This window comes from Bacillus rossius, chromosome 1, assembly GCF_032445375.1.
Source record: "Bacillus rossius redtenbacheri isolate Brsri chromosome 1, Brsri_v3, whole genome shotgun sequence".
NCBI lineage: Eukaryota > Metazoa > Arthropoda > Insecta > Phasmatodea > Bacillidae > Bacillus > Bacillus rossius.
Window position 1 is genome coordinate 92,568,948 of NC_086330.1, and position 15,749 is coordinate 92,584,696.

General features: G+C 35.3%; 1 protein-coding gene across 11 annotated transcripts in view; it reads left to right on the plus strand.

Moving 5' to 3' along the window:
• LOC134540035 (hrp65 protein-like) overlaps positions 1-15,749 on the plus strand; it is a 286,028-nt gene that overhangs the window by 205,819 nt on the left and 64,460 nt on the right. For 9 of the 11 annotated variants that reach the window (XR_010076400.1, XR_010076399.1, XR_010076397.1 and 6 more), the window contains exons 11-12: positions 4,645-4,696; positions 6,170-6,220. Coding sequence is in view for 2 of the 11 variants with exons in the window: in XM_063382530.1 (XP_063238600.1) it covers positions 4,645-4,696; positions 6,170-6,180 (63 nt within the window). In the remaining 9 variants the exon portion in view is untranslated. Of the gene's footprint in view, positions 1-4,644; positions 4,697-6,169; positions 6,835-15,749 lie in introns of those variants that run through there. The other 2 variants (XM_063382530.1, XM_063382507.1) reach the window with 1 other exon arrangement.

The following is a 15,749-nucleotide window of genomic DNA, read 5'->3' on the forward strand; positions in this document are numbered from 1 at the left end:
AGTATAGGTTTTGTGAAAAATTGTTAGTCAATTAAACTCAGGGGAGTTCTTTTTTTGATTGAAAACTCTGCTGTACCCTGTGTACATTGTTTTGTTAATTAATGATTTGACAATATTCTTGAAGTAATTTGGGTTCTGTTGACCAAATTTAAGCTAAACTAGTGGGTTTGCTTCAGGTAAAGAGAAATGTGAAAAGTCAGTGAAATTGAATAGTTTCGTGATAACAGAATATTTCTGAAGAGAAAATTAAATGAAAAAAGAAATATTACTAATTTGTTTAGGCAAAGATCATGTCAAGCTATAAAATTTCATTTTTGTGAAATATCTTTTTTTTTACTGGTAAATTCAGATTTTCACAAGAAATAAATCTGTTTTGACAAACATAAAAGTTTAAGTGCCTGTATCAATACTTAAGTGTTAATAAATTAAAATACTATAGAGGCATTTAAATCAATCTAAAATAGCTTTTATTTTGTAATACGGCCATTTATTTGAATGCGTTTTTATCACCTGTTGATCCTAAACAATATTTATTTAGAGTAGTTCTAAAGTGTTTAAAAAAAAATATTAATAGTTTAGCACTTACGAAATTATTTCAAGACATAACTTTTTCATTAGATCACGACACATGTGTTTCAAGTGGAATATATTTGTAATTTCAATGTTGTTTGATTTGGTTTTTTGTTTTTTATTATGTAAAATATATTTAAAAAATGAGATAGTGCAAGTTTTGATTTCTGCAAAAAAATACTGGCATTCGGAGTCATAATTCAAAACATTAAGCTATGATGTGTTCCATGACCATTATCAGCAAATCTGTAATTGAGTCTGTATGAATTTATTAACTACCTGCTAATCAGGTAACCTGAACTTTTAAAATTGCTAATCTCGGGTATACATAAAATTGATTGTAGTTAAATATTTTTTATAGTCTGAATTACTTTACAAACTTTAATGCACACTATGCTATTCAAAGTACCTTCTTCAATACTACAGACTTTTCAGTTTTATGTCGAATTTTGCTGTTGGTTGGGATATAGCTTTATAGTTTGTTATTTGTGTCCAATTCTTCGAACGACTTATTAGTATTTTTATTATGGTATCGTAACCCAATTTACACACACAATTCCTATGTAGATAACCTATTAATAAAGTTCATTTTTAATAAAAAATAATTTTACCTGTCAGGATTTATAACAATTTTGTGTGTGGTATTTCTTTTTTTTTATTTTTTATATTGGATTGTCTAGAAAAAGGGTTTTTCTGTACAAAATAGCACATTAGATGATACTGCGCTGCTGGTATCTGGTTTGGTTTTGGTTACTTTTAAATAGTTTGCCTATATTCTGCTCAATGAGCACCAGACACTTGTATCCATGATTCTGTTACTCTATATAATGTTAAGGTGTGGGGGCGAATGCAGGTAGTGCATTATGAAGTTGAAATTCAGATGTAACACTAGTTTACATGCTCTTATGCATGAGCAGGATGATGCCTGTTATAATATAAACTTTATTCCTTTTCTTTAACAAAATATTTTATTTATCAAAGTTCATGATACTGATACAGTTAGAAATGCATGACGTTTATATTAAACAATTTATTGCAGTGCTGCATCATTGTTGATTTCCTTCAATTTTAATGCAGTTAGCTGGTGGAAAAGTTACTGATGTAAAACCAGCTGCATGTGGCATGAAGAGTTGTTAACTACAGTTAGTCCTTTTGGCTTTTTACCAAGTTTTACCCCGTTTCTCATGTTCAAAGATACATAGCAAAAATCCATTGGCATTATTGGAGGAACAGGTCAACATAATCTAAATTTGGTTGCATTTTAGTAACTTCCTTCTACAGTGTTAACATTTAATATTAATTTTTCCAAGCTTTCAGAAATAAATTCTGAAGCTAGCTGTATTTTTTTTTTGTGCAAAGACATTGACATCTGTAAGCACAAAAATATCTGAACTTAATACTCATTAAGCATTTTCTGCTGAAAGAAACTTTTATGGTCAAACATTGTGTTGAAATAACCCTTCCCTTTAATTTTAATTAAAAATTAAATAAATAACTGCACTCACTATTTCACTTTACTAAAAGCATAAGAAATAAATGCATTGAAATTTCTAATATTATGAGGTTGAAGTATGCTTTTTAATACTAGATTTCTCTAGAAAACGATAGGCAGGAATTTGTAAATTGGTACAAGTTTATAATTCATATCTTTTATTTTGTGGTTTATAGACCGTTATTCAGAGATGCCAAGTACTACGGATTTTCCGTAGTTTCTACGAATTTCGTTACTTGACTACGGCAATACGGATGGTAGGTTAAAACTGTGGATTTAATGCATTTTATGGTTTTTCTGTTTGTTTACATTACGTCTCTGCAATATTCGGTATGTTGTGTTCGTGTTTCCATTGATATATGCATGTGTGATGTCACTTGTGTAACAAAATGCCCTAGACTTACATTTCGTAACATTTTATTTTCAATTGTCCATTAATGACTCAATATATCTATGCCGTTTCGTTTTGCTTTGTTATTTTCTGGTGCGTCGGTTAGGTTATGTGTGTATTGATTCCGTATGTATGCTAAACTACATTTGGCGTGTTATTTGCGATATAATGGTAGAAAATGTTGAAACGTAAAAGTTCCATCACTGAAAATATGTGCGAGCCTTCAAGTTCGAAGAAATCTAGCGGGCTACCGAATCAGCACTATCGGAGATCTTACACGGAATAATATCCATGCCTACAACCTTCAAAAACTTCTACAACGTGTTTTGTGAGACGTGCAATTGTGATTTTTCTGTAAAACACGGTGGACGCGATGATTGTAGGCGTCATGTCGCATCCAAAAAACATGAAGAAAATGGTCGCCTTAGAGGTCAGTGTAAACCACTTACTTCTTTTTTCACATCTGCTGAAGACACGAGTGTTATTCGTGCAGTGATATTTAACACTATTTCTCATTGAACACAATGCGTTGTTATTAGCAGCTAATCATGCAAAACCGTTATTTAAAGCAATGTTTCCTGACTCAAAGATAACAGACAAATATTTGTGTGGGAGAACAAAAACCACCGCAATTGTGAAGAGCATGTCTGATGAAACGGTCGCAGGTATCGTAAATAGGATTCAGAACTCACCCTTTTCTTTGGCAACAGACGACAGCAATGACAATAATGATTGTAAATTGTATCCTTTTGTGGTTACATATTATTGTGAAGTAAAGGAATAGGTAATGACACTTAAGCTTTCACTCAGAGTGTTTTGACAACACAGGGGAAGGAATATTTAAGATATTAGACAAAGAGTTGAAAATTATGTCATTGAAGTGAGAAAATTGTGTGTCATTTGGATGTGATAATGCCAACACCGTGATTGGAAGGAATAAGGGTGTACTTGCATTTCTGAAGCAGCAGCATCCTGCAATGATAATACGGGGCTGTGTGTGTCATGCTTCATTTGGCATCAAAGAAAGCAACAAAAACATTGGAATTGGCTTTCAACGTTGAATCATTCTTGGTAGATATATATTTTTATCTTGAAAAGAGCTCTAAAAGAAAAATGCATTGGAAAGTTTGCCAAGAGATGTGTGGACCTGAACTTAAAAGTCATCAGATACTGAAGTATATTAGCACTAGGTGGTTATTTTCTTTTAAATTGCAAGTTACCTCTAATTTAAGGCAGTGTTTTGATTGTTTTGTGTGTTTAGCAGACATTTGTTCAAAAATACGGTATCAACCCTCCCCAGTCTCTTTTTCAGAAAATGTTTCTTAAAATAATATTGGTATTTCTACCAGGAAAATGGTGTAAAGAGCACCATTTTGCACTTACTAAACAAAATTTTCCCGGGGGTGGGCCCTGCCCCCCCCCCTCCCCCACCACAATCTTTATTATGCCAAATGTTGCTCACTACTGACAGGCACTCCACAAGGTTGGCATCTCTGGTTATTTTAACTTTTTTTGTTACATTCTCTCTTTGAGAATAAAAAGATAATTTCTTGGCATTGTGATTCAACTATGCAACATGTTTTTTGGTACATGTGAAACAATTTATGGTTTTACTGTCCTTTTTTTTAAACCTGTTGGCAATAAATACCTGACAACTTTATTGGCATAGATACTCAAAATTCTACGTTCTTTTTCTAGGGATACATAAAAAAAATCTACGTTCTTTTTCTAGGGATACATAAAAATATGATATAGCCTGGTTTAGTGTCACATAGTGTTATAATGGAAAAACTTGTGGCAATATTTTTTTTAATGTGTATTATAAAGGTTGGAGTGTAAATTTTATTGGAACATTATACCCCCATTTCTTTAAACTATTATAATGTTAAGAAGATAATACCGTTTTTCACAATGCAATGAAAATAGAGTTTGATTATATAAAAATTAAAATTTGATATAATTAAAATTAAAATTTCATATAAACTTTTTGTCAAAATTTTGAGTTCATAAAAGAGCTATGGAAAAATAGTAACCAATTCAATACTATTTCACCAAATTAAAAATTTCCGATTGAATTTTCAGCTGTGTACATATAAAAATGTGTTAATTAGCTCATATTTGTTTAGTAGTTCACTTCAACATTTTGTCTATTTGTACATGTTTATGTTAATTAGGGGATCTTGTGTTTTAGATGCCAAAATCCCATCTTTGGAAGATTTTTGAAGAGTTATCTGCAATTGAAAGTAAGTGTATAATCACAATGTTTTCCATAGTACTGTTTGGGTAGTTTCCCTGGTTCAAAGCCTTAACACATCTAAAAGTATATATTTACTGATTATTATTCATGGGCAGATGTTATTTTATGGTATGTTGACTTATAAGAGTCATATCTGAACTTTTATAATTCCTTAAATGTAGCTTGTTGATAGAAGTATCCGGGAACCATTTTAGTATGATACTTTTTTTAATAATGTTGTTCTTGATTTTGACATTTAGTAGTTGCACAATTTTAAGCTACAGCCGCACAGGGTGCTATGCTTACTATGCTATACAAGTCAAGATTAGCAAGCTGCATCTTAGGTGTCACAAGACACCAAGCTATGTTCGCTACATTGGTGATCCTTGGATGTTTGGTTCTTGGTTATTTTTCTAAATGTTGTGCTGACTGCGCATGCACAGATAAGCAAAAACATCTGGTTTTGAACGGAATAGTACTGTGCGTCTGCGTTTGCTTTTAAAAAAGTTTAATTTATCTCAGTTTTGTGCATTAAATACTCATATCGACATCATAGTTTCTTGAAGGATTAAGAAATATAGATGTTTATGGAATAAATCAATAAAAGGATATATAATTCCGGGATTTGATTTCAAAGGTATCAAACAGTTGTTACTTATTATGAAATGATCCATAAATTTGGTTTTGTAAAATAATGAAATTATTCAAATTATTTTATTTCTGGATTAAATTAATGAACACTGTTCTTTTTACATTTACATACTGTGAGACCCGATTGAATATTATCGTCAGAATCATCACTTGAATCCCACGTGATGCGTCCTTCCAACATCACAAACTAGACTGAACTGTCTGGCCACTTGGCGCAGCGAACATCAGGAACATACCGTAGCTTTTGTGTGGCCGTGGATTTACTGAGCGGTGCCATTAATCAACCTTGAAAATATTTCTTCTCTTAAGTATTTCTGTTTACTATAATATACTAAAACAATTTACTTATTTTTTATTATTAATTAGTTTGCTTAAGTATTTAAAGTTGTTGTTGAAATTAAATTGTTGCTATAAATTTAACATTATGTCCACTTTAAATAAGTTTGGTAGTTTACTCATTAAGGTTATCTGATAAAGTATTTCTTCCCAAATAAATATTTAATGGTGCTATGCTTAATTTATAGAGTAATTATAATTGACAATTTTTGTCATTTATGTAATTCAGTTTTGAATATGAAGAAAGGGGCGTATAACTTTAAACACATAAGAATGTGACCTCTACATGATGCTTCTCGAGTACTAAAAATTATGACGTTGACAATTTAAAAAAAAATCAGTTACTGTGAGGCAACATCTAGACATACTCTAATGTACGGGTTTTTATAATAATTTATTTTCCGTATTTAGCAGCATGTTTGGGGCATACCAGTAGACTTGACACCTGTAATTTTTTGTTCGTTAATTTTTACTGTTCTTATTTTTTTTTTAGTTGGAAGATGATTGAAATTTATTTCAAATGATTGGCCATTTACTTCTTCAGGTAAGCATATGTCAGGTAATACATATTATCTTGTGTTAAAATTACGTAAAACTGGACCTCTGTATAGAAAACTATTGAGTTCCAGTTAAAACTCTTACCTAAGAAATCATTTTTCCTTTATAAGAACTTTTTTTCTTTCCAACAATTACTTTGTATGAGAGAAACCAATATAATTTTAGGCAGCCTCAGGCCCTCCCATTGTAAACAGACAGAGAAGAGCAGAGGGTCAAAGCCATTGCCATATTTCTCATGTGCCAATAAGCTGAGAAAAGTAACATGTAACTCCAACCCATACAAAGTTTGATTATGAATTTTTTTGCCTAAAATTAAAGGTTGGACCAGGGGTGACTGCTATAGTACTACTGTTCTGAAAACACTAAAAGCCTTAATACACCAAGTGGATGTAAATTATTTGGTTAATAATGTTGTAATCTTAGAATTATAACTTATTTTAAATGTTTTGACTTTTTGACATACAAAAGTTTATAAAAGATGTTTTAGAATAGTTTTGCTATCACAAAGATTTATGTCTTCAAGTAGTTTGCATTATAAAAGTTACAACCAAACGTGCAATTACATTTCCAGCGATAATAAATAACCACAACTGTAGAAAACAAGGAAATAGGAAACATTTAAAATATTTAAAGTACACACATGACGAATATGTAAACACTGCAGGGTTAATTGCGTATTGTCCTACTACAATGTTGGGTATAACATTGAGAATTACACTACCTATAGTTGGTAAGATACCATGTTTTCTCGCATAATCGTCGCAGATTTTATTCTAAAATCAAATTTGAAAAGTAGGGGTGCAACTATTGTGCGGAAAAATTTTTTTTGTTAGGTAAAGTTATTCATAAAAACAAAACCCGTTCATGGAAAGTACGTTTATTTAAAAAGGCGGAGTATACAAGAGCACGCCAAACAATCTTTATTAATAATTCATGAAACAAAAACCTTTATTCAACTTTAAATAGAAAAACCAAAACTCTAATGCGAACGCAAGCCACTAGAATCTGACGTGAACTAACGTGTCGTAGTACACACTTGCCACGAATGAATGCGGGCTATCAAATGTAGTTAACTCGGCACCTGACAGAGCGCGCGTTGCATCCAATCGGCGAGATATCGATATTCGAGTACGTGCGTGCGCTCTATACGGGAAGCAACAACCAAACATGAATGATGCCCTGGTTACATTTTTATAAGTGGTACGCCGCGGTAACGCAGACAATCAGATAAAGGAAATACCGTTTTAAAACGTCTTTAAAAGAAAATTTACGTGTCAGACAACTTTTTATTTCCGTTTATTAAATAAATAAGTGGTAATGACCGAAATTAAATTTTAGCTTACACCTACACCGCGGCGACGCAGACGATCAGATAAAGGAAATAACTTTTATAACCGTCAATAAGAAAATTTACACGCCAGACGACGTCGTATTTTTTCGTTAATTTATTAAGTAAATGGTAATGACCGAATAAATATTAGATTTCTACTTTAAAATACATCGTTTTATACCGAAAAGATACCTACACAAAGCATTCGGCATCTACTAGCGGGACCAAAACCATCATGCGACGTTTACGCGAGAAGTTTTTTATCCCAATTTTGACAGCCTTAAATATGGTTGCGACAATTACGCGCGTGCGACGATTACGCGATAAAACACGGTATTTTGAGTTTGCTATGTAGAGATTTCTTGAACTACTTGGGCGACCAATGCTTTGTCAATTTTTTTTTGTGCATGCTTTTTTTTACTTGGTAAAATATTTGTTAAATTTGAAATAATTCCAATTGAGGATCTGTTTCACATCCCATGTTAATCAAATTTTCTTATCAATAATATTCGTAGAGAGCTATTTCTGGAATTTAAATATACTTTTATCTTTTGCATTTGTTTTATCAAAATAATGTTCAACTGATCTACATTCACATAAGTTTGTTTAGAGAGAATAAACAGTCATGCAAGTGATAAATAAAAACACTTGTGTGGCTCTTTGCACCTATTTTATTATACTTCGTTAATTTTCATATTTTTGAAAGTCAACAAATGCAAGAAACTGACGACACCTGGCTCTCTGACCCCTGTTGCGAGCGCACCAGGCAGCCTTAAACTCGGGGAGTGAACTGGTTCTCACCTTGTGGCTTACAACAGGAGGCCAGGGCAACAGCGACCCCTCGAGCTGTCGGCCGCTCGAGACGCCATTTAGTTTGGTCTATGTCGTTAAGGCACTGGCTGCTAAACGGCGAATCACTCAAGAGTCGCTTGCAACAAAGTGCAGAGCAGCGCTCAGATGCGTTCGTTGCAGATGAGAGGCGAGCTACCACTGACTCCCACGCACCGGCGCACGGTGAGCGTAAGCAGGGGAGGGGGACGCACGAGATGCATGGGAGACATTACGCGGTCCGGGTCAGATTGCACTGTCATTTATCACACCAGCCGCTGCGCTCACCACTCGGAACACTTTTTTACACTCATGCCCGGACCAGACGGCTATGGGCAACAGCGGGCCTAGGGACTGGGATAGACACGACAGCTGTCGTTCAAACATATCATGCTAAAATTTGTAGCAATAGCCCTAAGAACAATTTAATGGTATCAAAATGAAGTTGTCAGCATCTCTTGTAAGATGGAGCCTGAAGGTACGTATGAGTTGAACATACACATCTGTGCAATACACTTTCTGCCGGTGTTCTTTGATGCTGTGGTCATAACTTTGCATTTGGAACAATAAAAAAAACTTGTGCAGTAAAACCTCTATTCTACGTACACTCACGGTTCTTCAAAATTTGTCCGTACGACCGAGTTGTACGTACGAACCAGTGAGGCCAAATCACGTCAATTTGTGGCTACTCTCTCCCCCCCCCCCCCAACCCCCCCGTCAAACACACCCCCCCCCCCCCCCCCTTCTATAACCCAATCCTTTTTCCCACCGCTGCCGCGGGAGATATGATAAACTTTAACATGTCGCGGCAGCGAGAAAACTGGTGCGTATACCAATAAACTGGTATTAGAACTGGAAAAAACTGATAAACGGGAGGTGGAGCTTATATTTTTTCCCGCTAAGCTCGCATTTTTTGGCTGGCTGATGATGGAAGGTCATGAGTCTGGGCGGAGCATAGAGTGAGTTATACTGCGCATGCGCAGCTCAGCGAACAAAGACAGCCAGCCGGCGGCTACACCGCGCCGTAACAGCATCTAACCGAGTACAATGACCTTTCTCCGCGTACGGCGCGCTATTGATGGTCAATTTCCATCAATTTGCGTCTTTTTTTTTTAATTTTTTACTGTGACGCAATAAGTATGTAGCCCATATTTGTTATAAATGCTGCATGTTGCAACTGTATTTTAATAAACTTTAACGTATTTCTTACACTTTTCATATTTTTTAATTTTTTGCCTCATTTTTCACGGTTTCTGAAACACTGTACGGATGACCGAGGTGTACATACGAACTGGGGGCCGTACGACCGAGGTTTTACTGTAATTAGTATTTAGAATTATGTAATTACTAAAAAAAATCATAAATATTAATGATTGACTAAGCAGTTATATTTTTTCCATGTGGATTTCTGATTTTAATAATCTAAAAAGTGTGGTGAAGTGGTGGTGTGTTTTTTATTATTAGTTTATTTTATTAAACCAATGTTTAGGAAAGTTTGACCTTAAAACAAAGATCTCATGTGTTGTTTCCCCGAACATTTTTTTGTGTGTGGTACTGTTGTCCAAGATGTTACTGAAATTACTTTTTGTTTAAAATGCTAAATTTAGTGTTTATTGCCATTGTGCATTCAATTGTTTTTCGCCGCTGTTAATTTTTTCTTATTTGGAACGTCTAAGAATGGAGTATTTCATTGATAATAATAATAATAATTTAATTAGGTTAAAGTCCAGTGTTTTATTACACTGGCCAACAAAAAAATATTTTTGTTATGTTTCCCTCACTTCATTAGTCAAATCTTACTAATTTTGGGTTGAAATAAACGAAAATGACAATGAAAAAATTTTATTAGCTCTAGTTTCTTGATACGCCATGGGTCAAAATATATAACGTTAACAAATTGTGGCAAATCTGTAAATTTTAAACGATAAGTTTATCAACATTATAAATAAATTTGTATTTATTAAATAGTAGTTCAGTTTTTTTAAGAGTTAAAAATTAATGGCAGAATACTTGGCAGGTTGGATATTATTACCATCATGTGGATTTCATTTTTCTTTTGGCCTGTCTTGTAGGTGAGTTCTGAAGCATCCTTACACAAGCATCTACAGTAATCTGCAAGCATTGATTCATTCCAATGGCCCTGATATCTTTGTTCCATTACAGAAATATGCTGATGGAATCTCTCACCGTGTTCATCACTGACCGTACCACAACTAGGAGGGAACAAGTCTAGATGAGAGTGGTGAAAATGAATTTTGAGAGACATGTTGCATCCTAGTTCATGATATTTTTGTAGAAGTATCCTCACCAACTGAACATAGTTATCTTCTCTTTTGTTTCCCAAAAAACCTTTATAACTCCCTTGAACGCATTCCAAGCTTCCTTTTCTTTCCCCTCCAAAACTGTCAAACGCAGGATCTTTCACAAGCTCCCGAATTTGTGGCCCAACATAAACACCTTCCTTAACTTTTGCATCACCTAAGAAAGCAATTTTTTCCCTCAAATATCTAAAGGCCTTTCTTTCTTTGTTCATGCCTTTCACAAAGTTTTTCATCAAACCAAGTTTTATATGTAGTGGTGGAAGAAATATATCTTTTGGGTCGACCAGAGGCAGGGCAACAACATTATTTTCACTAGGGCCAAGATTTCTTGCAGGCCAGTCTGTTTGAATGTAATGTGATTTCCTATCCCTACTGTCCCACATACATAAAAAGCAGCAGTATTTAGTATACCCTAGTTGTATTCCTAAAAGTATAGCGATGACCTTTAGATCACCACAGATTTTCCACTTGTGTTCAGCATATTTGATTGAGTGAAGGAGGGCTTTCATGTTTTCATAAGTCTCTTTCATGTGAACATGTCCAACAGGAATAGAAGGAAGACGGTTACCGTTGTGAAGTAATACAGCTTTCAAACTAAGCTTCGACGAATCTGTGAATAGCCTCCATTCAGTAGGATCATGGTTCAAATTCAAACATTTCATCATGCCATTAACGTTTCAGCATACTACAAGGTTGTTTTTCTTTTCAAAAAAAGGAAGGAGATCCTTCGAACGCTGTCTATACTGTGATACCCTGACATCATGCTGGAGAAGATTCCACTGCTGTAGTCTTGAGCCTAGAAGTTCTGTCTTATCCTTTGACAAATCAAGGTCTCGAATGAGATCACTTAATTCCGCTTGACTCAGTCTGTGCGGTTTATCATGTTTCTTTAAAATCAGGGTCATGAGATGTGCTAGGCTGGCTGTGTTCTTTTGCACTATCTTCATTTTCCACTTCCAAGTTCATAACTGTGGGGTGGGGTAGGTATTGGTAAACCATCTGAATGTGGAATTGGTCGAATAGCCGAGGAATATTTGGGTATTGAACTGTTCTTTTTTTCTTTGTTGACAATCCCGACTTTATTGGTGGAGTCAAGCAGAAATAGCAGTCATTTATATGCTTTGTAGGCTCCCGCCAAACCATGGGCACAGCAAAAGGCATATCGTTTTTTATTTTCAGCCATTCTCTTAATGTAACTGAACAAGAGCTACAACATAAATGTGAAGCCCACGACTTATCTTGGTCACCTACCGTAACTCCAAAATAATGCTGATAAGCAGTCTTCACAGCAAGAGTAAGATTGCGTTTCTGACGAAAATGTTACTTCACCACAAATATAACAAAAGTTATTCACTGAATTCACACAACTTCGTGGCATTTTGGTTTACTACACTTAAATATCACTCCAAAACATTAAATTCGAATAAGAAAACAACAGAAACCACATCAAGTACTATCTGAAGAACAGAAATCACGTGTATAACCTCAAAATAGCTGTAAAAAGTTTGGTTTTGTCAGTTAACAGGTGTACCAACATCCAAAAACTAAATTTCTCAACAAAGTGAAAGTTGAGCATGTAAAAAGTGACATGTTACTGTATCTTGAAAACAAGAGCTATTTGGTCATTTTTGAGGTGATTTTTGAACTCGGGGTGTGAAAATACATAATATTTGGGTATTTTTAACCCCGAAACATATTCATTGTTGGCCAGTGTTATTTTACACTCTTAAATCATTTCTAATTGATTGTGTTTAAGTCACGGCAAAACAAAACAACAATGCGGTAACTTAAAAATAACTAGTCTGAAATATAAATAATTTCTTTTTAAAAGTTTTTTTGTAAATAATTCTATTTGTTACACATGATAATGCGTTATGTTTTAAATGCCTTACTTTTTTTATATTATTATTACAATATACATGTGAAAGCAGTAGGCAATTGTATTAGTGTTGATGCATGTATGACACCCGTGTTGACTGAATAATAGGGATGAGAAACATGTTGACAGTGCTATTGAATGCTTCATTTTAGATTGATATCTATGTGTGTGGTTGGTGTTATAGTCCAGTCGATATAATTAAAAATAGGGGGGGTAGCTGGAAAGTATTCCGAAGTTATGAAATTTTGATATGTCATTTGGGGGTACTCTGGGATGTAGAATCTGAGTTTTCGACCTCAAGGACCCTGTGCTAACTTTGGGGGGGGGGGGGGGGGGGGGCAAAAAACCTAGACTTTTTTGGACATTTTTCCATTTTTCGATTATATCTCATACGATAAGCGTTTTTGGTGTACCATATTTGTTTCAAAGTTGTAGAGCATTAAATTTCATTTAAAATACACCGTCTCACATTTTTTTCCACTTAATATTAACCGAGATACAGCCAGTCAAAGTTACAAAAAATTTCTCAAAATAAAAAAAAACAAAAAAGGGTTTTTTTGCCCAATAACTTTTTATTTTCACCATTCACACCAAACAACTACGACACATATGGGGGGCCCCCCCCCCCCCATCCCCTTTTCCGCTACTTCCAAAGTCAATACTATGTCTTATTCCAATTTGAGAAATGCTTTTCAAAAACCGTCTCTCATGCCAAAAACCCAAACATTGTACACCCTTCTGCACGTAAGGGATTACTGGAGAAGTCAGCACAATGGAATGAACTCTCATAACCCCTTGCCCAGGTATAACATAACTGAATCAGGGCCAGGTGTTTGGGCGAGCCTTATCAACACCGATTCAATAGAAGGCCTGAACGCTGGGGAAAGTTAAGGGCGTGAGGGCCGGACCCTTCGCCCTGCTGCCTAAACGGAGGCAGTCCTCGCTTGCTGTTCTGTTATGGTTTCTGTGGCAGTCAGCAGTTTTCATTTTAGTGTTTAGCTGTTTTTATTGTGCATTTCTGTGTTAATATTTCTGTAATAATATTACAAAGATCTATTTTTAAAGGTTTTGCAAGTGAGTGTGCAAATCGCAGAGGAATTCATACGAACGGACCAACAGTGCATGTGTTAAAATTTCTACAAGATGTCGGGACTAAAAAATGGCTTATAGCTATTTTAGTGAAAATTTTAAACAAAGTCGACGGTCAAGGGTAAGTCTTAAATTTTAGTTTAAAAACTACGCACTACTTTTACTTAAATGTCAATTATTTATTTATTTATTTTAAAAAATGTAATAATTTTTCTTGTGTTATTGAAACAATCGTAGTGTGCTTGTACAAGATTTAGTAATATTCGAGTGAAGTTTTTAACAAAATTTATCACTAATCTCAGTATCAGATTTAAACAATATGCGGGATATTCTAATGTATTATTTACTATGGAGTAACATATCTTAGTTATGGTATTACTATACATTTAATAGGGCTATTGAAATTGAAGTGGAAGGATAAGGTGGTTACACTAGCATCTGTTTCCTGTTCTCTTAAAATCAAGGACAAATAGTTCACAATAGACCAGATGAATTGCGGGCATGCTTTGCCTTCAAAGCATCAATGAGCAGATGGAAGTTTTCTGTGGAGTACGCTCAGAGACAACTGACCAGCATGTGGAAATGAGGCCTGCCCGCATTGCCAGGGATAATGGCGATATCAAGAAACTCAGCTATTGGTTGGCTGACCATTCACCATTTCCTGAGACCCAAGAGCTTATATCAATCAGCTCAGGAGCTGTTGCTCCAGAAGGTGTAAACTGCTACATAGCCCGATCCATTGGTATCACCTGCTTGAAGAAATGTTTAGAAAAAGTAAATTTTGAAGATTTGAAATTGAAGCAGAAGGATAAGGTGGTTACACTAGCATCTGTTTCCTGTTCTCTTAAAATCAAGGACAAAAAGTTCACAATAGACCCACTCACTCTATTCCAACGAGTTTGCATCATGAAGCAATCAGAGGCTGACCTCAGGAATTTGTTCGAATATGAGCTAGCCCCTTTCCCAATGTCTATTCACAGAAGAAGGTATGTACAAGAGCAGAAAGTCAATGATGTTTATGACATTCAGTCCTATATAAGAACAAGTGGACTTTGGCACCAGAAAATGCAATGTCATTGATGGTGGGTACTTGCTTCATAAAGTTGTCTGGAGTAAGTCAAATGAAGCCACATTTCAGGAGGTCATGCCAAAACTACATGGACTATGTTCAAAGGCACTTTGGGAGCAATGTCATTGTAGTTTTTTTATTGATATCCTGTTGGGATCAGCTACCAAAGCACCAAAGCAGTAGAACGTTATCGGCGGTCATTGCTGCATTCATCAACGAAGTTTGTCTTTTTAAAGACAACATCTATCAGTACAATTTCACAGGCGAAATTTCTCTCCAATGACACCAACAAGAAGAACTTCTTCACCATGTTGAAGACTGAAATGCAAGCCAAGGGTATCCAAGTAAACCAGGCATTAGAAGATGCCGATGTAATGATTTTAGAGACAGCTGTTTCAGCAGCTGACAATTTTGACAGTGTCACCATTACAGGGGAGGACATTGATCTCCTTGTGCTACTCACTGCATTAGGTTATACCAAAGATAACATATATTTCCATAAGAGTGGCAAAGGTAACACCCCCACTGTTCTGTATTCATCCCATTCTTTTAAGTATGAACCACAAGATATTCTGTTCCTTCATGCAATAAGTGGGTGTGACACCACCTCAGCACCCTTTGGAATTGGGAAGAAGAAGGTGATGCAAGAGTACAATAAGTATCCTTGGCTTTCGAAAATGTTGGAGGTGTTCAAAGATCCCGAGGCAACGCCTAACCAAATCGCCGAAGTTGGGGAGAAATTCCTTGTAATACTGTATGGAGTGACTATCAATGCTGACAACCTAAACGACCTGAGGTACGCACATTCTCAACCATGTTGGCAAAGTCAAAATGTCAACTTGCCAGACTGCCACCAACAAGAGATGCTGCCAAGTATCACTTCTTCATGACATACCTGCAAGTCCAGACGTGAATGGGAAGTGAAGGGAGGTCTCATCAGAAGTTGCCTTCTGCTTGGGGATGGAGCCTGACCAAACGAGATTAGTATTTTATGCATGT